General features: G+C 44.6%; 1 protein-coding gene across 1 annotated transcript in view; it reads left to right on the forward strand.

The window, feature by feature from the left end:
- The first annotated feature begins 1980 nt into the window (after positions 1-1980).
- The window catches only part of LOC121837615 (venom metalloproteinase antarease TserMP_A-like), an 83474-nt gene continuing 57556 nt past the window's right edge, over positions 1981-27898 (forward strand). The window contains exon 1 of the mRNA XM_042293288.1: positions 1981-2056. Coding sequence (XP_042149222.1) covers positions 2001-2056 — 56 coding nt within the window. The 5' untranslated portion in view covers positions 1981-2000. The remainder of the gene's footprint in view (positions 2057-27898) is intronic.

The following is a 27898-nucleotide window of genomic DNA, read 5'->3' on the forward strand; positions in this document are numbered from 1 at the left end:
GTCAAAATGTTTTCTTGATTGCTACTAAAACCTGAATCCGAATACGAGTATTAGCTGCTTAGTGGGGCGCCCGCGGGTTAACATGCTCCTTGGCTCAAGAAGCGCTTGCTTAATTTTCGTAATTTTCCTGCAGCCTGTGTTGTTGACCGAGCAGACGACTGGAAAACGCGGACACTCACAAAAGCTCGATTTCGCAGACAGATAAGTCGGATGGTCGAGGCATGCGAGTTAGCTGAAAATTACTCTCGGTAAAACAATTCTGAAGTCACCGCTGCTTTCCTTAGATTATCAAAACTGGTTAGCGTCTATTACCATCTCTCCAGAGCCCATAGTTTCGGTTTTGAGTGAAATCTCCGAAACGAAAGTTTGACATGAAAGGACAAAAGACACCGGGAAAACAAAACTATGCTCTTTAAGTTTATGTGCACCGGCTACACTTAACCGTCTCAGTTCAAATACCCATAAAATCGGGCATTAAATAAAAGAAAATCTGTTAAATTGAATGCGTCACTCTTTCAGGCGGCCCGGCCGAGCCGACGCGACCTGGACTCAGCCGCCATGTTTGTTTGGTGGTGGCGCCCCCTATAGATCGCTGGAGTCGCGAATATGTCCCACATTTTAGCTCTGTGAATCTGGTTTCGGAGGAGCAAGGAGGGGGAGAAAAAGTGGGAAGGAAGAGAGGGTATCGTAGGAGAGTGGTGAGGGGTGGGGAGAGAGAAAGAGGGGGTACGTATTAACAGAAGGTGGGGAGGCAGGGCAAATGAGGGAAGAGAGTCAGATGGTGGGACACTCTAGAGGGGGAAATGGGGAGAGAAAGGGAGGGGGAAGTGAGGTGGAGGGTTGGGGAGAGGGAACGGGTGTCTCACGTGACGTACATGTTTCCGACAAAAAGCGGAAACTGGATTGTTTATTTCAAGACAACTATCTAAATTTAGGGATGAAACTGAATTTACGTATAGGTCACGTGACTTCAATTCCTCGTGAAAATTATTGGAAATTGCACGAACGAACGGACGACCGGATGATAAAATACTAGGGTTCATAGTTCCGTTAAAAAATAATTTCATGCTTGAATATCGCGCTGTTCTGAAATTACGGCTCGCGAAGTTGTTGAATGATTATTCGCCTTTGAATGAGTCTCAGTCACATAAAATTGAAAAAATGGCTGTCGCACTAACCGGTGGGCAGATCCTATAAAAGTAGCTTGTGCTTGAGTAATGTTTTATACTCAATTCTACGCTTCATTGCATACAAAAGACATTCGACTGAAATTGGTTTCTATACGTGCACTAACTCACGCTTTTCGAAGTCTAATTTAGTGCATGGTGCTAAGTGGTGCCGCATAAATTTCAATGATGTGTAAGAACTAAGGATTCATTAAATTAACTCCTCAAGTAAGCCGTCCAGATGCACTTTATAACTATTTGTTCTGCTGCAGGCTGGCCGCCAATAAAAAATATTGGCGGCCAGCCTACAGCAGAACAAATGAAGGTCCTCTTCAGATGATCATGTCATCTAGTTGCGACTGATACAATTATCCGAATAAACCACTGCTTGGGCACACACGCTGAGCATGTTTCGGAAGCAAAAGCTGCATCAGTGTTCGACGTGAATGCAGCTCAGCTCGTGTCAAGAATTTTGCTTCAATGTGTTTGGCACAGGACTTATTGTTCCATGAATGTTTTCTTTCTTCCTTCTTAGGACTCGGGAGAAGAAAGCTTGTGTATCCACGTTTGATAGAGTCTCGAAATTATGGCAATCAGCTAACGTTGTTTATCAATGGAGACATTACTCTATCACTGGAACCAGCCGATATCTTTCCGGAGAAGTTTTTGTTCCGGTATGACGAAAACGGGAACCCGGTGAAACAATATGTGAGTGTTTTTTTTTTTTTTCATCTTGCAGCATAAAGTCTAAAGAAGCCGGAAGAACACAGAGTTGAATCAAGTTTTCTTCCCCGTTTCAGATGAATGGAACGGAGCTTAACAAAATGGTATATCATGACACGGATCAAAGGGCGGCCGTATCTGTCGAAAGAGATAATGGACTCCGCGTGGTAAGGACCAATAATTCCTTCGAATATTTTCAAAGTGCATTCGTGAAACGTCGCGACATGGAATTAAGCTGAGCGTTACCATCCTCTAAGACGAGATGCAGAAAGCGCCAAAAATGCAGAAAGTTATTTTACAAAATTGCTACTTACTTTTATAGAATAGTGAATGAAAGTAAGACAGCAAGTGTACCTAAATACATAGATATAGAAAAAAAAAACTTCTGGTATATAATCCTTGCGAACCTAAGCAATAAAAAAATGTGGTGTCCTCTTTTCTTTTGCAAATATATATATATATATATATATATATATATATATATATATATATATATATATATATATACATAACTGAGAAGAAAAGAAAACCCTTTGTGAAAATAGCACCAACGTACGGATTATTCTTCGACGTTTCGGCCGGAGTCCGGCCTTTGACATCATGCCCCGTCGTGTATATATATATATATATATATATATATATCTCGCTGCGGGAGTCTCAGTTCATAGGCTAAACGGGCAACTCCGAATTCAATTCTCCGTTCTCCACACGACCTCGTCTCCTTCTCCTTTTCTTCCTTTTACTTGTCCGTTACACTCGCCCCTCCCTGTTTAAAAGTCCGTCCTGGACGATGCTAAGATAGCCACCACGTGTGACATAAAGTTTCAGATGGCTTTAATGGGCTGTCAAAGTGCGGCGTCGCCCACGCTGAGGCAGGGTGTCAAGGTGTTCGAGACGGTATGTTACGGGTCCAAGTTGCCTCCTGATCTTAAAAGGTCCACAGTACCTCGGCAAACGCTTTTCCGAGCGCTGTGAACATCTTAGGTTCCTTCGAAGAAGCACCACATCACCTGGTGAAAACGACGGCAATGAGGTGTCTCTGTTGTGACGTTCAGCCAACTTTGATTGGTTATTTAGAATTGCCAGCCGAGCCAGTTTTCTGACTTCACTTAGTCGTTCAGCGAAGTTCTCTTCATACTCTCGCGCCCGACGGGTCCATGCAGCGCCCATCGATGATTCCTGCGGAAGCGTCGGGAGTCTTCCGCAAACAAGCTCAAATGGAGATTTGGCGGTAACTTCGTGTTGTGAAGTGTTCAAAGCGAACGCCGCTGTATCAATGAACGTGTCCCAGTTCTTGGGAGATTTATTGACGAACGCAGCTAATATGTCTCCAACGCTGCGGTTGGTACGTCCTACTAGGCCATTCGTTTGAGGATGGTAGGGTGAAGCGTCCGCATGCTCAATTCCGTAATCTCGCAAAGCACAACTGAAAGTACGGGACATAAATGACGTTCCCCTGTCAAATATTATTCGGCGGGGTGTACCATGCCTAAATACAAGGTGTTTGTTGACAAAGGCGACGAGATGCACAGCTGAAGTATCGGGGACCGCCTCCACTTCAACCCACTTCGACAGGTAGTCCGTTGCGACAATGACGTACTTGTCTCCATCATCAGATCTTGAAAACGGCCCCAAGTGATCAATTCCAACTACCTCAAACGGGCTGCCTGGAGGTGGTACTTGCTGTTGCCCGGTCTTCGCCGGGTGCGGTGGTGTTTTCCGCAGTTGGCCTGTTGCGCAAGACGCGACGCACTGTCGGACATCCGTCCTGAGGTGCGGCCACCAAAATCTCTTGGCGACTTTGTCGAGCGTCCGGTGTTGCCCGAGATGACCCGCAGTTGGAGCATCATGGCACATCTCAAGAATGTTCCGACGGATTTTGGGGGGAACTACGGGGAGCCAAGCTCCTGAGGGATGTGCTCGATGACACAGCAGACCGTCCCGAAGCTGGTAGTACGTTCGTAGACGCCATAAGTGACGTTCTGAAAGTTGCGGTCTCCCGTTCACTTCGTCAGAAAGCAACAGGATTATGTTGAATGTGTCACATTCCTCTGCTTGCGCTGACTGCAAATCTAAGAGTGCGAGTACAGGAGCAACTCTGGGGTCTTCGATGGGGTGCCATGAGAGGAAGTCGGCGTCTTGGTGCTGTTTCCCACTTCTATGAACGATCGAGAAGTCCAACTCTTGCAGTTTCATTGCCCACCGAGTCAATTTCGGATTTAGATCGTTTTTTGACTGAAGCCAACGGAGAGCAGAGTTATCTGTCACGACTGTAAAATGCTTTCCGCAGATGTATGGACGGAACTTTTCCACTGCCAAAACAACAGCAAGGCACACGAGTTCTGAAGAATGACATTGACTTTCTGGTTCGCTGAGTTTGCGGCTTGCGTATATGACGGGATGTTCTACTCCTGCATTGTCTCTCTGGAGAAGAACAGCGCCAAGCCCTTCGCCACTGGCATCACTGTGAATGAACGTCGGTGCTTCTTCTGAAAATTTAGCCGGGGTTGGTGGTTCAAGAAGTGCTCTTTTCATATCAGCAAAAGAAGCTTGTTCTTTTGCGCACCAACGCCACTTAGTGTCTTTTTTAAGAAGCTCAGTCGGTGGAGCAGCTCTGAGAGAGAAGTTTCTTACAAATCGACGAAAATAGGACGCAAAGCCTAAAAAGCTTTTCAACTTCTTCGCGGTAGTGGGCTCAGGAATAATGGCTAGCGCTGCCAGCGTGGTTGGATCCGGGCAAATACCCTCTTTGTTGACAACATGCCCTAGGTAAATGACTGTGTCGCATCCGAAGAAGCATTTCAATCGTTTCAGACGGAGATGTGCATTGGTGAGGGCATTCAGCACTAGACGCAGACGGTGCTGGTGTTCTTCAAAGGTGTCAGCGTATACGATGACATCATCAAGATAAACTAACGCCATCGTTCACTTCAGGTGTCCAAGCACCCTATCCATGAGGCGTTGGAAGGTCGCAGGTGCTTTGAAAAGTCCGAATGGAAGACGGTTAAACTGAAACAATCCGTCAGGAGTCACAAAGGCAGTTTTTTTCGGAATCTTTTGGCTCCAGCTCCACTTGCCAATATCTGGACACGAGTTCCAGAGTACTAAAGTAGCTGGCACCATGAAGGCGATCAAGGGCGTCATCAAGTCGTGGCAAAGGATACACGCCTGGTTTTGTTATGTTGTTAAGTTTCCGGTAGTCCACGCAGAATCTTGTAGAACCGTCTTTTTTCCTAACCAGGAGAACTGGTGACGACCAAGGACTGTTGGAGCTAGTTATAATGTCCCTTTGAAGCATGTCGTCTAACTGGTGGTTTATATCCTCCCGTTCTCTCATCGAAACACGTCTTGGATTGTGATGTACTGGAGCGTGATCACCAGTATTGATGGTGTGGCACACAAGTGGTGTGCACCCTAGCTCTTCTGGTGTATTAGCAATGCACTGCCGAAAGTCTAAGAGCAGCTCTTGTATCTGTGCCTTTTGTTGTTCTGTTAAGTTGTGGCCGAAATTAAATTCCGACTTCGGAAGGTCACTGGCTTTTTCAAGGCAATCTTGCGGGACAGACATCGTTGGTGCCGCACTAATTGTTGCTACAGTGGCATGTGAGAGGGCAAATGTCACAGGTCCAAAGTCTTCACCGGAGTTTAGGAGCAGGTCACCATTCGTCAGGTTTAAAACTGGAAGCATCAAACTCCCCTTCTCGCAGAAAACAATGCGGCGAGGTACAGCAAACTCCATCCCAAAACAAGATTGTAGCAGTGATTCAACTAGGATATCCCTTGACGTCACTGAACCTGGAATTATTGCTGTAGCCCAAACTGCAGATAACAAGGTACAACAATATGCGATGCTGCGACCATACGGAAGACTTTCTGTGGTTTTCGATTGACCATCGGTGCCATTATTGTAGACACAAATGTCGTAGCAGTTGCGCCGGTAGAACACACTTGGGCTGCGGCGGTCTTCGTCAGGTTTTTCAAGCTGGACCACGCTAGGACAAATCCATCGAATAAGCTCTCAAAATTCCAGGAAGTTGCTTCTTTGCTTCCCCCGCTATCTTCTTGGGGCAACTCGGTCGCAGGGCAACTGGACTGACTGCCAGTACTGAAAGTTGGTACGGCTGACAAACAATGTTCACCTCCTCGAAGCGATATAGAGAGCTGGACGTTTGAACACCAGTCACGGCCGAGTATCATTGACCATTGTAACTTCCGCACAATTACAAAAGGGAGGTTGACTGTTGTTCCTAAGGTTTCTACAGTCAACGAGATCTGTCCTTCTTGTTCGATTGTAGAACCGTCGGCTGATATAAGGCAGACGGTACCAGGAAGTGTTTTGGGCGTGGTATACTTCGCTGACTGCAGTAATGCATAATCAATTAGACTTACTGCAGCTCCGTTGTCCACGATAGTATTCACATGTTGTCCCAACTCATGAAGATGAACTGAAAGACATGGCGTTGGTGAGGTGCGCAGTGGCGTTGTCACCAGAGGAACATGATGCACTACATGAGACTCAACCTTGCCAGGCTCACTGTCATTTGAAACGTTTGGCGTTAGTATAGGTTGCGTTTTGTACGGGGCCAAGTGATTTTGGGCAGGATCGAGCTAAGTGCCCAATGTCACCACACGTGAAGCAACGACGTTCACTTAAACGTACCGGAGAAGATCGATGAGCCACCCGCGAAAGCTGGGTTTCAGATGTTGACACCATGTTCATTGCTTTGTTGGCTGCTTGAACTTCGAGTGCGCAAACCAGTGCTGCACGAGTCGTGGTTGGGTGGGCGAGTCGCACAAGAAGCTGGATGTCGGTGTCTTCGATTGCTTCAATGAAAGCAGTGGTTGCTATCTGCTCCACGTCGACTTCCGTACATCCGACGAGCGCTCTTCTCGCCATCCTCTGGATTACGTCAGCTAGCTCCTGGAGTGTGTCCATGCCTTGGCGGTGGTGCTTTAAAGCAGTCAGATGAAATTGCTGGAGATGTTCATCACCAAAGCGGGACTTTAGAGCTTCTATGAGTAGTTGATATGAGGAACGACTTGTGGCAGACATGCTCTCCAAACATTCAGCAGCGTTCTCCCTCAACTGAGCCACCATTGCACGAGCTCTGGACGTTGAGTCGAACCCGTAAACCTCTGCAACCGTTTCGAATAGGATGATGAAGGCTTGTCAAGACGACTGCCCATCGAATGTCGGCAGCTTGAGTGGCAGTCCGTGGTGCACAGGCAGTCGAATTCGAGATTCCACGGACGAAAGGCCATATTTGAGGCGTTGCCCTACATCGGCAACCTGACGTTCGACCGCAGTTTCCAGCAGAGACAGACCGGTTGCGAGGCAATCGTCGAGGGTTCCAAGCGGGTTCACAATGTCCGTAGCACTCCTTTCGGTGAGCAGATTAGCTAACCGCTCCGTGATTTGCATCGCCGCGGAAGTTGAGATGACACCACTTGCCTCCGATTGGGTTGCCATTTCGTAATCCCACCGCTGCCACCAAATGTTGTGGGAGTCTCAGTTTATGGGCTAAACGGGCAACCCAGAATTCAGTCCTCCGTTCTCCACACGACCTCGTCTTCTTCTTCTCTTTTTCTTCCTTTTTCTTGTCCGTTACAATATATATATATATATATATATATATATATATATATATATATATATATATATATATATATATATATATATATATATATATATATATATATATATATATAATGATAATGAGCATTTTATTTTTTCTCCGAGTATTTATAAAAATTGAAGCTTACTTTTTTTATATTTTTTCAATCTGCATAATATTTGCAGCGTTTTTGATGCTTCCGTTGCTTGTATATTATCTAAACAGTGGGCGAGTATGACAGAGTTTTAGTTTTGCCTATAGGAGCAAACGGATGCACTGTGTGTCTGTGAAAGTCTTGCATGCTCCACGTTCGGCAAGCGCCATACGCACGCCGTGCAGTGAGCTATGCTAGGGTGCCTCAAGGACCTTCTGTTTAGAGTGATTCCACCCTTTGTAGTACCGGATGCCGACAGCAGGCGCTCACGGGGAAAATACAAAGAAATCGACGAAAACAAAATGTCGCCACAGCACAGTCAGCGCCACAGACGCGTGCAGGGACACGCTCTTTCACGCGCTTCTGAACAAAAAATAAATGAAAAAGTGGGAACAAAATGGCCAGGTGTCTCCACCCTAAGCAAAGCGCACATGAAGGCACCCTAAGCTATGCGAACGCACGCTCGCTGTCGATTTTTGCGTGCGTACGTAGCGTCACTGTACGTGACCTTCTCGGTGGTCTCGCTGCGAGCTGGAGAGCGCTAGCCTTTCAAGTTGAAAACCGAGATACATACCCGTAAATTTATCTTTAAAAAATATACAAGAAAAAAAAAGGCTTATTTACAGCCTGGCCTCGAGAGAGAGATTTACAGCATTTAGGTAGCGAAGGAATTAGCGGCATCAGATTGGCCTGACCCCATTCTGGACTTGGATTGCTCGAAGCAGTTTTCGAGGACGCATTTAGATGGCCCTGCAACTGCAGGCTTGCGTATGCAGCATCTGCGTTTGTGCTTCGCTGTACTTAAGGTACTAGCTTAAACAGTTCTGCAAGCATTCCGCTGAGAGCTTTCGTGCATTGTATACCCAATGCTGACGCAAGGGTGATTAGGCTGTTCTAAAACTACGTATTAAAATAGTTTTGATCAGCACAATGCTGACAAGGAGACTTCGAAATTACCATAAGAAAAAATTGCAATGAAAAAGCTATGTCATTGTCATAAAATGTAACTTTACGATTTTGTAGAATAGGACTTTTTACATAAAAGTAGCATCTAAAATATTCTAATTATAATGGCACACGCACAACCAAGTAAACACTCAGCAGATATTGAGTGTTAATATTGCCGGGACATTAAATTTCACTCGTCATCTACATCGCTATTACTTTCGATAATATCAGTTGATCTCATGAAGTTCCCCGAACTTCTATAGTAATGACAAGACACCATATTAACGACACCATTATTTTCATAACAGTAAGTTTAAAAAATGTCCTCTCACCAATTACCACGGCCGCTCGATTCTCCCATGCTGTCCCGTTCTGTACCCTCGAAGCTGACAACCTCCCGAGATGCGCTATTTCAGACGCTAAAAATGGTCAAACGGTCAAATCTCGGCAGCAAAAGGCAGATCGTACCAGGCTTTAAAACACTCATGAATTAAAAAAAAAAAAACTCTAATTGCGGGGCTTGAATCTCATCATTTGCCTGAATTAAACCCTTGAAAATCCCAATGTACACAGTTTCCCACCAAAAATATATTTTACACGGTTTCGTTTTCTGCAGATATTAACTACTCATCGCAGAACCCTCATTCTCTGAACAAATATAGCGGTAGCGGTAATAAAACAAGTATTAAGTTATTTAAACAATAACTTTAATATGAAACTACCGGCCGACGGAGCCCTTAAATCCATGGAGCTGAATAGCGCCAGTTACCAAGAAGGAGCTCCACTTCCCTTTTGAAGTTTTTAGACAATCATCTCTGACTTTTGAATGAGAATTCGGTTAGTTCCGAATCTTCGGCAACTGTTTTGGACCTCTTGCGCTGCAATTGGGCGGAGGCAGATCGTTCGGCAATGCGCCGTTTATTTTTCCAGTAAAATTACTATATTTTTTGTTTCATTAGGGGGGCAGTTCTGCGCTGAAAAGTTGTAGGACATTTTGTACATTAAAACCACATCAAACCTTATCATTAAATGAAACCAAAGTTAGCAGACAACAAAACTATCCTAAAATAACGCAAATAATTTGCAGGGATTTTATTGGTGAACTCTCCCCCGGCATAACATAGCTAGAACCTGAAAATAGCTGACAACTCGACGATAAAATGTGTTACTTGGAGACGCCATGACGAAGCGACTGACAAACGCCCATCAGCGCTGCCGTACTGCTCTAAAAACTGGCATTTTTCAATTACATTCGAATTCAGAGAATTAAAATCAGCATATATGTATCCGTTTCTATTGGTTTAACATGCATCATCAAACCCTTGATATAACTGAAAAAATATGCTAATTTGCTCAAAGATACATCTCTGTGTGGATTTGATAATGAAAGATATGAGAATTAGAGAATTCTTGATTCCAAATATAAAGAAAAAATTGCTTTCGAAAGTTTCAAAACAGGCCAAAATATATAAAAAAATTATAATACGTGGTTTCAGTGCTCACGTATGGCACGCTTCATTGGAGGTACCATCCTGATATTGACGTTTTTCTGTTGAGAATATTAACGCATGTATAGGTGGTTCGCCAGGTATAAAATGTATTTAAACAATCTAGTCTGAAAGATTGCAGTGAAAATGCATTTTTTTTTTAGATAAGTACAGCGATATTAGCTGTTTTAAAACAAAAAGAAAGCGCTGCAATCCCCCGGCGGCTTCTTGAAAATATTAAAAATATTTTAACAAGCCGCGCGCCAGATGCCTGCCAATTGCCCATGCCGATAAACAAAAGCATGGTTCGAAGAAAATCGAGCTCATCTTGCATTGCAGCAAGCAGTCGTTAGGCACACGTGCTTTGTGTGAAGGTCACAGTTGAATATGATTTTAATATTTAATTTGTTAAGTTGACTCTTTTGCTCTTTAATTATTGTTTCCATTTTTCTAAACAACCGGAAATTGCTCCTAAACGTCACTCTCCTATTTCAGTTATTTTTAGCTGTGTATTAAAAATGAAAGCCGTTTACAACTCCCTGTAACGCCGAATTAGAGCGCAGCTCTTGAGGAGGAGGAGCCAAGGCCACAAAGGTGACGTGACCGCCCCTGAGGTCACGTGACCCCTCCCCAAAATCACGTGGGGGTCACGTGACCTCGGGGGGGGTGGTCACGTGACCTACGGGGGTCACGTAACACACCAGGTCAGGTGACCCCCAGGGAAATTTTTCCGCTAGATTTAGCGGGGAACTTTTTTCCGCTAGATTTTGCGGGGAAATCTTTCGTCTAGATTTAGCGGGAAAATATTTCCGCTAGATTTAGCGGTGAAATTTTTCCGCCAGATTTGGAAGGACATTTTGTCTGCTAGATTTAGCGGGGAAGTTTTCCCGCTAGACTTAGCAGGAAAATATTTTTCGCTAGAATTGGTGGGAAAATTTTTCCGCTCCATTTAACGGGAAACTTTTTCCGCTACATTTAGCGGGGAAATTTACCCAGAACGCACCGCGCGGTTACGTCGACGGCGAGGGCGATGGCGACGGCGACGGCGACGGCGACGTCGACGCCGCTCAATTCAGAAACGGGCGCCTAAGAGCTGCGCTCTATAAAAAAGAAAAACTAATTCTAATAACAAAACTTTAAAGTTTTGTCGCGAGTAGATTACATTTACGGGAAAATAATGCATTAGTGCCATTCTTTGCTGGCTCAAAAGAAAAGAATAATGACACGACGACGGGCGAGATTATTCTGCTTTTTAGTCTGCCTCTCTGAGGCAACGTCTGCTTTTTATTCTGCCTCTCTGAGGCAACGTCTTACCACTGATGGCAAGCCACATTTCAATGGAGATACACTGTATGGGATAACCAGCCTCAGTCCCGTTTAGGTGTCGTAAAAACTTTTGAAACAGGCGAAAACTAGGAGAAAATGTACCAGAGTGTTTCAGCATAAAGTCGGAGATTGTGAATCCACATTGGCAGTCGAATGACCATCGGTCGTTCTCTCGCTCTCCGCTTGGTGATTAAGCGTTGACCTGTGGAAGCCGGTTCTTGTCGAGGCTGGAGAGCAAAAAGTATTTTGCACTGGATGACAACCAGTGACCGTATTAGGCGCTGTGGGTGCCTGGAGGGCACCAAAACTTTTTATATTTGTATTTGGAAGGTTTAGTTTTAGATTCGAGGACGGAAAACAATAAATTCCTAACTCCGTAAGACCAAGCGTTTTTTTTTTATGATTGGTCTGAAGGACACACCACGGGTGATTGCTGTTTACACCAGCGAGCGGCAGATGCCGATTAGATGCATTGCGTAGATCCCGTCAAATGTTTAACCACCACCAGCACGTTTGTGCCCTAACGCTTTGTTCAAAAAACAGACATGGCGTGCACACATTTTTGCCTATATAATGCATCTTCAACCTTCTTGAATGGACTGTCATGTTTAGAGGCAAAAATATGTAGCCGATAACAAAACCCATGTCTTGGCGACGTCGTCGTCGGCGTATCTGACTATAGACACCACAGCTTGTATCGCACCAAACCGAACGTGTTACAGCACTCAATAACACTTTCTTCAAATTGTGAAAATAATCTCGTGCGAAAATATGTGCCTTATTGTCGGAGCCACCACTGATTTGTTTGTCGCTCCCAGTGCAACTGCTCCCAGTGCAATTGGCATGAAACGGGCGAAGAGCACGCCACCACCATTTCAGGCTTTGGATATTTTAAGGTGTGGGGCATAGTGCGTGTTCAATAATTGTAATTGCTCAATTTTGCAAGCATTCTACGATATACGTCACCGCTTAGGAGGAAGAAAAACGTGACCGTAGGGTCGAGGGTGCAAATTATTTAGTGGTGCGTTCGCACGCTATAAAACCTTTAGCTTCACGTTTTCACCCAGTACGAAGTACGGACATCGGGGATGTCGAGCTCCCCTTATGGTGATTGTGCTTTCTTGGTTCGAAGAACTGAAACACCCCAGGCGAATATTGCAGCATCAGCATTTTAGTGAAAAAGTTTAAAAACAAACTTCAGACAATCACAGATGAATATTTCCTGACTAGGGACAACACCGTCTCAAAACTCAGCTGAAAAGTTTTTTTTTTGTTTTTTTAGCGCGTTTCTTTTTTATAGATTACAATTACTCAACCAACGCTAACACGTGAAAATAAACTTTTGCAGCCCCTAGTCTCAAGGTATTTTTTGCTTTTTTTTATTATGACCGTTCACCAGCTCGCCTGCGCAGTAATATTGATTTTAGTCATTACAACAAGGCAGTCATATGCGTATTCTTGTCAAAGAACACGCTCTGATAAAAGACAACTCACTGATAGACATAGCGACAATATGTCACTGTGAGTAATGCACGCGAAAATCATAAATGCATGCTAGATGACGCATAGGTGCATGGCGTATCGATAGTTTACATTGTAGCAACTTATAAATAACTACCAATAATTATTTGCGTCAAAACAGGAGAGGGCTTTTTTAGGGATTCGAGTTTATGTGGCTTACTTCATCACAAGGCCCAAAATAACCAAAACGCTCAGTATAGAAACACTGCTTACTAATGTTATGTTACTACTAGTTTCACAAATTACTGCCTCTCTCTTATTCACAGCATGGAATTATCGGCGAATCACTACGAATAAAACCAGTTAATATTATGGGCCGATCTAGCGCCAGACGCATTGTACACGAAATTTTTTATGCTGAGGAGCACTTTGCAAATACACGTGGTGATTGTGAGTAAATCCTTCAAAATATTTTATGTTACCGGATATGTCCGATTTTGTTTTATGTGTTCACAATTATAGGTGCAAAAAAAAAAGAATTTGAAAATATCTCTTTTTTACCTGTTTCAGCTGAGGTATTGCAGTTTTACACCGGGTGTTTCTTCTTTTTTTTTAAGATTAACATATTTGTTTTGAAAAAGCCATGAACGCTACATTTTTATGGTTTGCGCTGGAGAGTTATGTGGAGCGCACGTTTGTCTGCTTTTGTTGCAGGTGGTTGTGGTGACGTCAGAATGCGGAGCTCTAATTGGCTCTGATTGAAGAATAGTGGGCAGGCGCACCTTGGTCTGAGGTCTACTCCCTATCCTTCAATCAAAGCCAATCAGAGCTCGGTGTTCTGACGTCACAACCACAACTTGAAAAATAATCAGACGAACTTAGGCTCCGCATATGGTCAGGGAACATAATTTAGATGGCTAATCGTAACGAGCGGTCACCTAATTAAGTGACAATTGTTAATTAAATTTTTAATTTGTGAAAATAATTATATGGTTTCAATCAGAATCTTGCTGACCGCAATCGAAAACGACTAAATCAGTATTTTAGAAACATTTTGAGTGCGTGAAAAGCGCAATAGTGCGCTAAAGTTACCAGTTGTGCAGCAGGAGCAAGACTATGGGTGCGATAACGCACCCACGCGATTTTTCCGCTTCTTATCATATAGTGCCAGCCTCCTAAGCAGCCCGTTGTGAATGGGCCATCGCTGGCAAGTGCACTATGACTAATCAGATTTTCGATGGTCAAGGTTCGTCAAAGTGCTTGGCAATAACAGTGTTTGGTCGTTGTCTGGTGACCCGCTATTTACTCTAAGCCAGTCGATGCCCATTCACTTTAGGCCAGTCAATGGGCCTTCATTTTGGCCAGTCACTGGCCATTCACTTTTGACCAACCACTGGCCATTAAATTTTGGCCAGCCACTGTCCAGTCACTTTTGGTCAGCCCGTGGCCCTTCACTTTTGACCAGTCCCTGGTCATTCACGTTTCGCCAGCCACTGGCCATATAGCTGCAGTTATAAACTCTATATATAATTTATCACAGACTGACAGGAGATTTGGGCGTTTTTCAGAAGACTCTCAAGAATTTTGGGAGTTCATGTTCAAAAACTCAACCCCAGAATCTTTTACATATTAATGACAAGTAAAGCTGCTGTAAGGTTGCTCAATATTTATCTAACTTTTTGAGTACTACGTCTTACGACGCTGGTTCCGACCACCATTTCAGTCGTCCGTGGTACCACGGATGGTTCGGGGTCCCCCCCTTAAACTCCCCCCAAACTGCAGCTGTGAAAAGAAGACAAAAGAAAACTTTAGTTCAGGGGACAGTTGAACTTTTTTTTTTTCACTTTACACAAGCTCATTGGCACTAAAGGGAAAGAGAAGCCTTGAGTACCTTCAGTACGGAGCCTGAGATTGCCGGAATGTAGTGGAAGCGGATGCATCAAAATAAAACTGAAAAAAAATAACGCGACAAATTTTTAATTTGAATATTTCCATTAGATCCTGTAAATCTTAACAGTCTGAAATAACTGCTCGTGCTCATTTTTAGATAATAGAAAGAACACCTGTACATTGACTTATTCTTGGTGCTATTCCATAAAGCAAAAAAAAGTCGGTCAAAAAAGGATTTACATTTTTCTTAACGAAATCAAAGCAACTTGATTTTATTTTTTTCACTGATAATGTTGATCTTTTTTAAGATTTAACGTAAGTGGTACAGCATGCAGCAATATGAGCTGGTACAGGGAAATGCAAGCTATTACAGTAAAGATCCCAATACGGGAACCTCTGGTGCATCAAGAAGTTAAAAAGAATATTGGAATAAACGGCTGCTTTCCCTTTCTTGAATAAAGTTTAAGCAAAACAAAAGCATGAACGTAATCATTTAAATGACTAGCGGTACATAAAGTCACTTACTTAAAGGGGCACTGACACCCCAAAGGTCGTATTTATTTTTATTGTCTAAAACGATGCAAGTTGTAGTCATAGACACGCAAAAAAAACCGCATCGCGAAAAAAAATTTTCCCGCGCGCGCGCGCGCCTTTTTATTTTTGGCGTTTGATTTTCCCGCCTCTCGCCTCCTCGCTTCTTTTGATCGGTGACGTCAAGAATCAGGAAATTTAGAAGCTTTGTAGGCGACATCTCTATAACATTTAATTACGGCAATCCTAAAACATGTTTTTTAACGCAATTGCGAACGCAGTACGGCCCTTCTTTTTGAAATACCAAAAATCGGGAGTTCGTTGTGGTGCCGTCTCCTGGATTTGTATCCTCCAACGGACAACAGGCGACACCGCTCAAAACCGGTCCGCCGGCGTTCGCTTGCGCTCGCTCCTTTCCTCCTCGCTTTGGGTCGCCATGGCAACATGGGCAACAGCAGGGAGTGGTGAAAGGAAGTGGACTCTCAGGTCTCCTCAATTTTTGACGTCAAGGCACCGGCGCCGATCGCGCGGGAACTTCGAATTCGGCATTTGGAAATTGTTTTTTTACTTCACGAATACTGAATTCCCAAATCTCAAATTTTGAGGGTAATGTCCCGGCATCGTTTTCAATCGTTTCGGATAATAAAAAAAAATATGATTTTGATGTGTCAGTGCCCCTTTAAGGTCTCGCTTAACCAGGCACAGATATCCGCAGGCGGGTGGTCATTTGAAAAAGATATGCCCGCACGCAGACACGCATACCCCTATTTCTCGAATATTGTTTGTATTCCAACTATAGCGACGACTCTAGTTTTCTTCCGCATTAGTTGGCGAAGTCCAAGGCTCTACATAAGTCCACTCGTTTCTGTAGCATTGCGATGTTCTGAAGACATCGCCTTAAGACTAGAAGTTCTTCCGCAACCCCAACAAAGTCGTCGTCAAGTCAAGGTTGGCTGGCCAACATCAGCTCTTTCTGAACAATGCAACTGAATCTATCACGCACAAGTAAATGAACACACGCGATCAAACCATAAAAGGCTGGTCTGACTCACTTGCTCTAGCAAAAGTACAGCCGCGGCGTTCCCTTCGCTGACCATTGTTTGTCGAATTGAATCGCTCTCAAGCTATTACAGCATCTGGCACCCAGGCAAATCATTCGTTAACCTTAAGTGATTATCGTCTGGAAGATTGGATATTCCAAACTCATTTAAGACGTCCCGAACTGAATTAACCTAGTTAAAACATGAAGGAAACTAGTAAAACATTTACTCGCACATGTGTTTGTAAACATGCAGGAAAACAGACACAAAATATTGTTTTCAAATCTTGTAGAAGTGTATTACACACAGCATGTTATGTAGACAAGTACAAACATGCAAGCGTTAAGCGAAATATAAAGAGGTACTATCGAGCTTTTATATAGATGAGAAGATTGCAAAGCATACAGGAACCGAGGTAATTCTAGAGTATATTGTCTATTTTCCAGGCAGCTGGAAAAATAATTTCCCCAAAATTCTACCGGCAGACACCTCTCACTGGCGGTGGGCATCAGTGAATCGAACGACGTTTCATAGACAAATTGTTTTACAGAGAAATGATTAGCTTTCTTTATTTTGTAACAACTCACCCCCGATTGTCGACGATATGGCTTGTAGGGTGGGCCATGTTGGTGAACGTTTTTGTCATGGGCCGTTACAGAATGTCGCCCTCGAAGCTGTGTGGACGGGTCTGCCGGCCAATGATACACCCGCGCAAAAATGTCCCTCCAGCGTGCGATTAGCGTAGAAAGTGTCAGGGATATGTTAGTGCATGTTCATGAAACGTGTATCCACGCAACGTTGTCTATGAAACGTGTTTGCACGAAATGCCGGGAGAAAAAGAAAGTCAGTATTTTACCTGCAGTTGTCGCATGATTTCAGACAGCTAAGGGGAGGTGTGACTGGCGACAGAATTTCGTGGAAATTGTTGTCCGGGCTGCTGGGAGAATAGACACAGCATAATTCTATAGATAATCTGGACATGTTCCCGTAGAACATCGGTAACTCGTTGCCAAGAAGTAGGTTGCAGCGCACATACTCTTAGCTGACTCGAAAGATAAATTCCAAGATATACGTCGATACGGGCAGTGCGAAATAGCCACACAAACACAAACACGAGAGGGAAGGGCTTTCTGAGGGCTGTGTAGATGTAGCAAAAACTGTACCATTTTTTAAACCATGTAATCATAAATGTCACAAAAATGTTGGCAATGCGAAAGAATGAATGTCGGTCTTCGCGCCGCGACCTCTTCTGGCCCTCTCGGTACCAAGGCCGCTTCTGAGTGTCGCACACCGACTGAGCCATATTGTTAGCGCGAAGATGAGATCGGCGCTGGCTTCGTATTTTATTATCAAAGAAGAACGACGGGCACAATACTTTCCCACTTCCGGTAATATTCCAAATGAACATATTGCACGACAGTTAAGATCTCCTTTCAAATCTAACGAAAAAAAAAACAACAATAAAACGGTGATCGCTTGCTTGCGCTAACCGTGTTCGCGCGATGCCCGTACTGCAACGTTGCCAACCACTCGCTCATGATGCTTCTCTCGCTGCCCGTCCTCATGCCAAAGTTTCATCAACGCGATAAGTTTAGATTATGGGTGTCCCTGGCGCAGAACTGAAAATCAATCCTTTTGACCAGACACTTGGTGGCCATGTTTATGTCTCTGGCGGCCAAGCTGAATATCAGCCCTGGTGGCCAGACATATTGCGACCACGTTTACATCTCTGGCGGCCAAGTTAAAGTGAGCACTTCTGACCAAACATTTGCCGGCCATGTTTATGTCCCTGGCGGCCAAGCTGAAAATCGGCACTGCTGGCCAAACACTTGCCTATCGCGTTTATGTCTCCGGCGGCCAAGCTGTAAATCAGCACTGCTGGCCAGGCACTTGCCGGCAGTGTTGATGTCTCCGGCGGCCAAGCTGAAAACAGCTAGTGTGGGGCCGGAACCTTGCCGGCCTTGTTTAAATCTCCGGTGGCCAAGAACTTGTCAGTGGCCAAACTGTCCAGATACTGGCCAACCGTCGACTGATCAAAGACAACTTTTTGGTGCTGCTTGGGCTTGTACAGGCTGCACGATTATGACCTTCAGCGCACTACTACCCTTCCCACGTACTCAAAGTATTTACACAACTTATTAATTCAATTATTTTTGACGACGCTCAGAAGTTTGTAATTGAAACCACATGTCTATTTTTACTAACTAAGAAGTTAATTAACGCATTGTAATAATTTACCGACTGATCGTCACCGGTTATCCCCCATACTATGTCCCCCTGCCCGTATAGCTCACTTGCACAAAGCGCATAAGGGTAACTTTCACGGCTTGATGGGTTGCTGTGCTTTTCTTGTGTTTTATTTATGAGGTGCGCCCGCTTTCATCTTGAGCGTCCCGCCGGCTTCGGCGACGAAGCACCCACGTTGCTGTGCTTTTGGCCAATAGTAATTTAACTGCCGTTCCTCTGCCTCAGACGGTTACAGACAACGCAAGCTTCTCTCCATTGGACAGTTAATGCTTTCGCATTGAAAGGGGGGAAGAGCGAGGCCACCAATTAGAGAGGGAACCTGAATTATCATTCAGGCATTTTATATATATATATATAGGGTGGTCCAAGTCACCAGGCTCGATCTAAAGTGGACCGTAAAAATCGACGCCTGCATGTAGTATTCTGAATTTTTCGTCGAAAGTATATTTCACAGGTCGGTTTTTTTTTTTTTTGTAAAATTCAGAAACGTAGCACTCTTTCTGTAAAAAGCAAGGCGAAGAAACTTGTCAGGGTCTACGGCGGGAAGCGACGCAGATGACAGGGGTTCAGTAGCGGGGTGTGCTTGGCGTTCGTTTTGATAGATGGCGCTACCTCCTTATCGCGACCACCGTGGTTTATTAAAATAAACATAATCTTCTTGAAATGTACCTTCGGTTAAAAAATAAATGCGTACAATAAAAGCTAAACTGAAAGTAAAGAAAAAAAGAAGAAAACGCGTCTGCATAACGGCGGCGCTTTTGCTGCCAACGGATTTCGTCTGCGTGTCGTCTGCTTTCTTTCGCTAGTCGGCTGCACCTTCGGACGCTGCTCCCGACGTCATTTATAAATTCGAACGGCAAACACACCGCGCTACTAAACCCCTGTTGTCTGCGTCGCTGCCCGCCGTAGACCCTGGCAAGTTTCTTGGTCTGATTTTTTACAGAAAGAGAACTGCCCTTTGTAATTTTACAAGAAAAAAAACGACCTACGAAAAACACCTTTGACGAAAAGTTTACATTGCTACGTGCAGGCGTCGATTTTTACGGACCATTTTAGATTTAGCCTGGTAACTTGGACCACCCTATATATATATATATATACATATGCGTTATAGTTTTACGAATTCACGAACCCACCGAAAGCCAAAAAAACGGCGAATCCAGGATTTGGCTTCTGGGCCTCCCAATGTCCGTTCGGGTGTGCACACCACTCCCTTGGCTTTCTGGTGTTTCTTATCTGTCTTAATAATGCGCAAGAAGCGAAATGTATCCAATCAGAGGTGTTCTGGAAGAACACGCCGCGGCGTGGAAGGCGGTACGATGCTTGCTGGCACATGGTACGTGCTCGTTGTGCTCCAGAAATCCTCCCACTGTATGTCTCGTCACGTATGTAATATTTCTTTTGTTTATGAGCTTTAGAAACACGCCATCATCGTCATCTGTGATATTCAGGAGCCACGTTGTTTTTGTTTTTTTGTTTTTATACATCACGGGAACTTTCCGTCATCGTACTTGTTCTCAGAGGATGAAATAAACGAACATATGCAGATAAATGAACCGTACTTAATCCAAGGAACCAAAGAATCTGTATTCTTGTATTTACGTTTTTATCACTAATTATTATAAAAACACATGATTGTTGGGTTTGGGTTGTAATTTAGTTTTCAAGATATACATTCACACATATATGTATCATCCCATCGTTTGTTTTGGGATCAACATGGCAAAAAATGGATTTAGACCATGCATTTACAAAGGACACTTTTCAGAAATGTAATTCATATAGTGTCTGATATTATAAATCATTATTGATAAACACTGCGCAGATTTTGCAGTTCCACCACTTCAGCCGGCTCAATTCATCAAGGAAAGGACTGCACAAGGTAAAGTGCATGTGGCCTCTAAGATTTGAAGCCTTACTTAAAGGGATTGTCCGGTCGAAACCGGAAGTACTTAAGTTTTTGCGCTCGTTACGTCAAGGGCGCCTTCATGTAGACAAACGCCATTTTTAGAAAACATGATTGCGCTTTGAAGACAGGGACATAGAAAGAACAGGCACCACAAAGCGCTAGCGCTCTGTGATGTCTGTTCTGTGTTCTTCCTATGTCCCTGTCTTCAAAGCGCAATCATGTTTTCTAACGTACCATACCAACTTGCCCAACAATCAGCACTTGTCATTTTTATTTTGATATATGATCTCCCGTTATTAATTAAACCTTTCATGAGCGTATGTACGAAACTGCACCCCGAATTTCGCCAGTGTCACTGGCTGATATCCGCAGCTTCTGCGTGACATCACAAAACGCAAAGGTTTGTCGGATGGTCGTGATATCAAGCATTGGTCGACGGATGGCTGGTATTTTCCTTCGAATTATATAGTCTCCTAGGCTGTGCCCTACTAAAATACGGCTCTTTTAATGCAGTTCTCAAGCGTCTGCAAAAAAAGTCACACCTTTCAGCAGGATATTACTCGAAAACAGCCATAAGCTTCGAGCAAACTTATGCCGTTTCGCGCAAACACAACTGCGACGGCCACCGATCGAACCAGGAGCGCTTGCAAAGTAAAGGATGCAGATTTCGCCTCTGAAGCGGCAGCTAGGTACACGAAGCGGCATCTGGGTACACATTTCGGCGGATCCACTGGATCAGTGATGAGGCTGCGGGTCTTTCACTCAGAAGCGATGTCCACGGGTCGAGGGCAAACGGCGAATCGTTCAAATGCATGTCGTCACCTGACTTGGACGAGCTTGGTGAATCGTAGTGGGTTTACTACGGTTGATCAAATGCCACTTCATCGAAGCACGTTTTAGAGAATGGGCACGTTTTATCGAAGCGCGGTATAGAGAAAGCAGAGCCTCAGTTTAGAGAAACGCCGTTTATCGAAAAGGGGACGCTTTTTTAAAAAAGGCTTTCTTAGTTCTCGCGTGTATCATTGGTGCACGTGTTAAGCCATGCCCCCCGCTGCGCTCCCGCCACTTCGCGGCGGCAGTGTGCGGCGGCTCATTACAAAAATGTTAACTCACCTGATTTACCCGTACACGCCACTTCGCGGCGGCCCGAATTCGCTAAAAGGAGGCTCATCTCCATTTCCTCTTAATTGGGCTCTCTATAAAGTTATTCGATTAACCGGGGTCGGTAAAACGGCGTTCGCTAAAACGAGCTTCTCTGAACCGCATGCCTCCGAATCGTAGCCACGCTCTTTTTTCACATGGAAGCCAAACATAATTTGACTGCACACGTGCTAAATACAACTTGTGGCATCGTTTCCAGGTGGTGTAGGTGTTGGTTTCGGTTTCGCTGCATAATCAACTTGACTGATCCAATTTGGGGGACAAGTGGGTAGAGGTAGTGGGATATCGTTGGCAAAGCAGCGCACCTCAGCTGACGAGCCTTCTGTCCGCATAGAGCTCAACTCGTAACTCTCTTCTGTGAGATAATTGCTGCGTAAGCGGGACCCCGATCGTGAAGGGAACCCAGTCCCTACGCACGGTGACGATCCATTTTGCTCGTTACTGCACGTCTCGCGGAAAAGTGTGGAACGTCATGTCTTCGCTCGCATGTGCTGCCCGGTGGTTGTGGCACCCAACCGCACAAAAATCATCTCACCCAACCACGAAACAAGCCGAGCACAACAACAAAAATGAAGCACGCTGAGGCGTTCACTCGCAGCTAAATGACGAGACATAAATGCTCGCATTGGGTTGTGTAACGTCAGAGCTCCAATGTTGCCTCCGAAAGCAGCGTTTACGCTAGAGTGCGATTGGAGCAATATAAATTCAAGTGCTCATGCAGAGGCGCATATAAAATTCAGATATTGCACGTACGATGCGTCTCGAGGCAATAACAACGATATTCGATTGTTTTCTCAAATACTAAATTTGACCGGACAATCCCTTTAACTGGCACTGCTCCTCAGTCAATCGTTCGCTTTTTTAGAAACATAATAAAATCGATTATTTCCAATCCGCGCCAGTTCCTACTGTAGTGAGGCCTGAATTACTGATGATAATGGACACTGACCGTTACAAGAATCTTAAAGAACCCATGAAAGCGGCACTTTACGCTGGCGTACTTCTGGCTGCTGTAAGTACTTCTGCCATGCACTCTTTACCAGCGCTACGTAGGGCGGATTGTGAATGGCGAATGTTGCAATGTTTGGTTTGCGGCCAATTATTTATGCCAAGATTGTAAAAATTCAGAACTTGAGGATAAACTTTCCACCATACGTTCGAATCTAATCGTGCAATAAGTTCACTTTAATACTGACCTTACGTGCTTCTTCATAACTTTACAAGTATGGAAAATCATTTTGGTTACCATATTTCTAACACTTATGGTGCGCTTACTTCTTTACCTTTACCTGTACAGTAATCATTCTGCTTAACACTATTAAAAGGTATAAAAGTGCCAAAAACAACAAGGACGAAGACAAAGATTACTAGCGATTATGAGATACTGAGCTTGAAACATGCAAATAACGATCTATATGCTTTATACCGCCTGCCATCAACACCAACGCCAAATCAAGAAATTGAATTGATTTATTCACTAGAGTTGCATGGGCGAAGGTGAGGCCCATGCAGCTTTATTCGAATTGTGTCAAGGTGGCATTTAAGGCATCCACCGGCTTCTTACTTGACTTCTGTGGTACACAAAATAACGAAATCGGCTACATACCCAAAAATAACCCCTGTGCGTGCATCTTGTATGGCTGTCAGTGTGGCTTTTCCACATTTCGCAAGGAAAGCTTCGCATAAATGCGCGGGGGGGGGGGGGGGGGCGGCACTTGAGGGCCGATGCAAACGCAACGTTTTTGTACTTACTCGTTATCTTGTGGGGCCACTACCGTCGCTGACAGGTAGCCCAAGCAGCACGTTGTGAATGGGCCATCGCTGGCAAGTGTACTATGGCCAACCAGATTTTCGATGGCCCAGGCTTGGCCAAAGTGCTCGGCAATAGCAGTGTTTTCGTCCTCGTCTGGTGACTTGCCATTCACTTTATGCCAGTCGGTGGCCATTCACTTTAGGCCAGTGACTGGCCATTCACTTTAGGCCAGTGACTGGTTATTCACTTTAGGCCAGTGACTGGCCATTCACCTTTGTCCAGTGGCTGGCCATTCACTTTAGGCCAGAGAATGGCCATTCAGCTTTGGCCAGTCACTTTCGGCCAGCCACTGGCCATTCACGTTTGGCCAGCCACTAGCCAATGACTTCCGGCCAGTCACTGGCCAAAAGTGGCTGTAGTTATACACTTAATACATAATTTATCACAGACTGCCAGAAAATTTGGGTGTTCCTCAGAAGACTGTCAAGAGTTTCGGGAGGTCAAGTTTGAGAACTCAACCCCAGAAACTTTTACATAGTAATGACACACGAAGCTGCTGCAAGTCTGCTCAATATTTATTGGACCTTTTTGAGTACTAAGTCTTACGACGCTGGTTGCGACCACCATTCCAGTCGTCTTGGGTTCAGGGATGGTATGTTGTCCCACCATTAAGATCCCTCGGTGGTGCAGCAGTAAAAAAAAATAAAAAAGAAGTAACTTTAGGTGAAGGGACAGTGCAACAATGGAGAGTTTTAGTAGATCGTTCCGATACCTCCGATAGCCCCGATAACGATACTATGCATGCGCAAGGGAGGCGGTGGCGGAGTATCGGGTATCGTTATCGGAGTCATGGGAGCGATCTACTAAAACTCTCTACTCTTCAGTTACAATATTTTTCAGTTTACACAAGCTTACTGGCACTAATGGGAAAGAGAAGCCTTGAGTACACAGTAAAAGTTTTTACACATTTAAGGGTGTAAATCAGTTTGTCCCTGGGCTAACACCCTTATGGCGTTCAGGCAAGCACCCTTTATAAAGGGTGCTTGGCATGAAATGGGCACCTGCTGGGGTGGCCCAGTGGATGCTGGGCCACCCCAGCCAATCTGTCGCCGGGAGAGTATCATGCGACGTTTTGGTTATGTGGAGTACAAGGTCACATGACGCTCTCCCGACGCTGGATTGGCTGGTAGCGTCCGCCGCGCTCGGACGAAGGGTGAAATGAAGTATAGACCCCAGTGAACATTTCATTGGAATGTGTCCAATACACATAACAGAACTTGTAAATTGTACAAAAATCATATATGGTATTGCATATTCTTATATTATTATTACATGATTTACAGCTTATCATGTTTACTGAACACATTTACACTTTTTTCACTTAGAGGGATTGCCACGTCACCACATACGAGGCATGTGATAAAGAAATAATGAGTCACACTAAACACAACTCACTTCATGAAGTAATACAAAAGAGCTCCTTGCAGGCCACATCATAACCCCGTGGGCAATTGGGAAGTGCTACGGCACCCCCCTTTCTCGAACTAAGTGAGGAAGCAGTGGCCCCAAGCATCGCACTGCACGGCTGAACCATTGTGAACATCATGGTCTGCCACAAACGAAGCATGTAAAGCTTTCCTGTTTGGAGATCAAGTGACATGTTTTGTTTGTCTCAGGGGATTGCAGGCAACCCACGCTTCGCTTATCACTTGTCTCCTACGCGCATCTGGCTCAACTCACAAATCGCGCATTGTACCAAACGGTCCAAGAAGACGAAAAGGAAGGACTCCCCTCATTCTCGGACCCTCGTTTGTGCAACCGGAAACAGCCATTCTCCCCCTAGAAGATTAGCCCGTCGCTTAAAACTCGAACAAAAGTTGCTTTCCCCATCCCGTTGAGCCCTAAGCTGACAGTGTTGTGGAAGCTACGTGCTCCTTGGGCCAGCCCACGTGGGCCAGCCACACGCTCGTCACGCCACGGGTACTTCGAACGGCTCGGTTGTAACGCGCTGACGCTATTGACACCACCACAACGCTGCCAGCGCCACCAAGGGCAAAGCTGATAACCACGCCTGCCTTGCTACTCCACGAACGCGGGGAATCTTTTCTTTCTGCTTTTGTTTGCGCCGGATATCCCCTGACGCATCGCGCTCTCCGTTCGCTTCTCTTCGAGCGCTTGCTGGAGTGCACCGTCTGGAACGCAAAATATAGCCAGCCGTTCAAAATACAAACGTGCGATTATCATTTACGGTTATTATCCCTCATACTTGATTCCCTTCCAAACGAAACTTGAATATTTCGATTTTTGTTTCCGTACCCCTTTAAAGAACACAACTGTGATGATGATTTAATGAATGATGATGATGAAACAATTTTGACTAAAGAGAGTGACCACAAGGGTATACTGAAAGAATCACTAACAATGATGAAACCTAGAAATATATTAGTGCCTTCCCTGTGTTTTGCCATTGAGTGGAAGAAGCTTCTTGGCCTATATTTTTGTTAGAAACAGGTGTGATGCGTCCGTCTGTTTTTTTTTTTTTAATCTTGATGTTGTGCAATTTTTTATTTCCTAGGTTGAAAGCTCAAGGCATTCCCTGTTGTTTGTTCAACCACATTTACCCAAATGTTAGTAGGTTGCTTTTTTATCTTTACTGTCCTTGGGTATGTCAGGGGTTGTGAACAGTAAAACGTTGTAAGGCCCAGGAAGGAATTCCCTTTGTAAAGTGGTGGCACGCAGAAGAGGAATTGTAAAAACTGACTTCATGTCTTCTCCTGCGTTTTCTTTTTTGGGTCGCCTATTCATTTTTTGCCCATTAATACTCAGCTGTGTTTGATACTTCTCTGCGTTTGTGTCATCCTTCAGAGAACCCGTCTTTAATAAATTATGTGTTTAGCCTGTTTAGCTAGCTTGCACCCTCCTTTTTGTTTTTGACCATTAATAAATGACTGTACGATTCAACTGCAAGCACAGTGTTAATGCATAGTAATAAATAGCAGCATACTTTTATTGACTAGTGGTGATGATTTGACTAGTTAGTAGCCAATTATTGAAAAGAAATCATGAAGAATATGGGAACAGAGGATCTGAACACAACACAGCGCTGTGTTGATCTCCTCCTTCTTGTCCGTGCCATTCACATTCCATGTTTTTAATAACACATTTATTAATAATTTTCTGCTTGGTATCATCTGTATAGGGGTTCACTGGAATCTGCTATTGCATTCACTTTAGGGCAGCTCCCCCTTCCTCATGGTGCCATCGCTCAGGAAGTGCAAGGCGGGTGTCACTCTCACTCTTGTGGTTCAGTTCCCCAGGTTCCCATAGGTTTCAAGCTGCTAGCCAAACTGAGTCAGGCCTTCCAGCCCTGCAGAAAATGTCAATTCCACTCTTTTAGACGTAGACACCCACATTTTGCGTGTACGAGAAAGAAGCTCTAACAGAGAGGAAACAAAATGATTGGCCTTTTTTTAATGCATCCTTTTCTTTCGCTGAGAACATACATAAACGTTACACGCTATTGTACATTCAGTGGTGCGGCTTAATTTAGGAAGAGCACTTTTTTCATATAACTTTTATATAAAGAAAAAACTCAATAGAATGGGTCGGACATAAATGGTTGCTATGAACTGCCCTATACATTTACACATTACCTGATATCATCAAAAGAGTAGAGTAGCGTAGGGCTGCACTGCACCAATTACGTCTTTGTAACCAATTAATAGTTGGCATTTATTTGTTTATTACTATTGGCTGTTATTCTTTGAAAGAAAGAATAACCGGGCGGGTTGGTACGGTGGTAGTCTTTGAACTCCATCAAATATTCAGGTTTGACATTAGTTAAAGCGGCCCTCCGGATCGTTATGCGAAGATCTATTTATGGCGGTTAACTCAATCTACAGGCCCTAAGGATCCTAAAAATCATAAAATTACGGTCATGCGCGGCGGATTTCTCTACTAAAATTGCTATCAAAGTCCCCGGCACGCCCCCCTTTCTGAGATGACCCCGGAAAACGGGAGGGGCATCTCTTTACGCGTCAGCCAATAGCAAGCGAAGGATTCCGGCGTCACTGCGCGTCACCAACGCGGCCGACCGCCGACCCGCGGAGGAATCTCTCGAACACGCGCGGACCGTCGTCAAGGAGCCCGGACTTTGTGCTCGGCCGTCGTCGTTCGTCGCACCGCACCGTCGCATTACTACTGCAATACGCAGTCGCATTCCACAGATGACAAGGAAAAGTTTGACTCGTTGACGTGGAAGGATCGCAAAGCTGGCTTCGGAGTCGGGATCCACGGAAAGGAGGAACATGTGTCCCGCAAACGCACGCCTGCAGACGCCCCGGGAAGCAGACGAGCCGACGCGCCGACGCATCGCCCACTAGCAACAAGCTTGCGGGGAGAAAACATAGTTCGCTGGTACTGGAGCGATAATTGCGGACTATGTTTCCGGCACCACAATCAGTTTACATTTTTCTCAAACTCTAATT

This window comes from Ixodes scapularis, unplaced genomic scaffold (assembly GCF_016920785.2).
Source record: "Ixodes scapularis isolate PalLabHiFi unplaced genomic scaffold, ASM1692078v2 PGA_scaffold4__175_contigs__length_147842914, whole genome shotgun sequence".
Lineage (NCBI taxonomy): Eukaryota > Metazoa > Arthropoda > Arachnida > Ixodida > Ixodidae > Ixodes > Ixodes scapularis.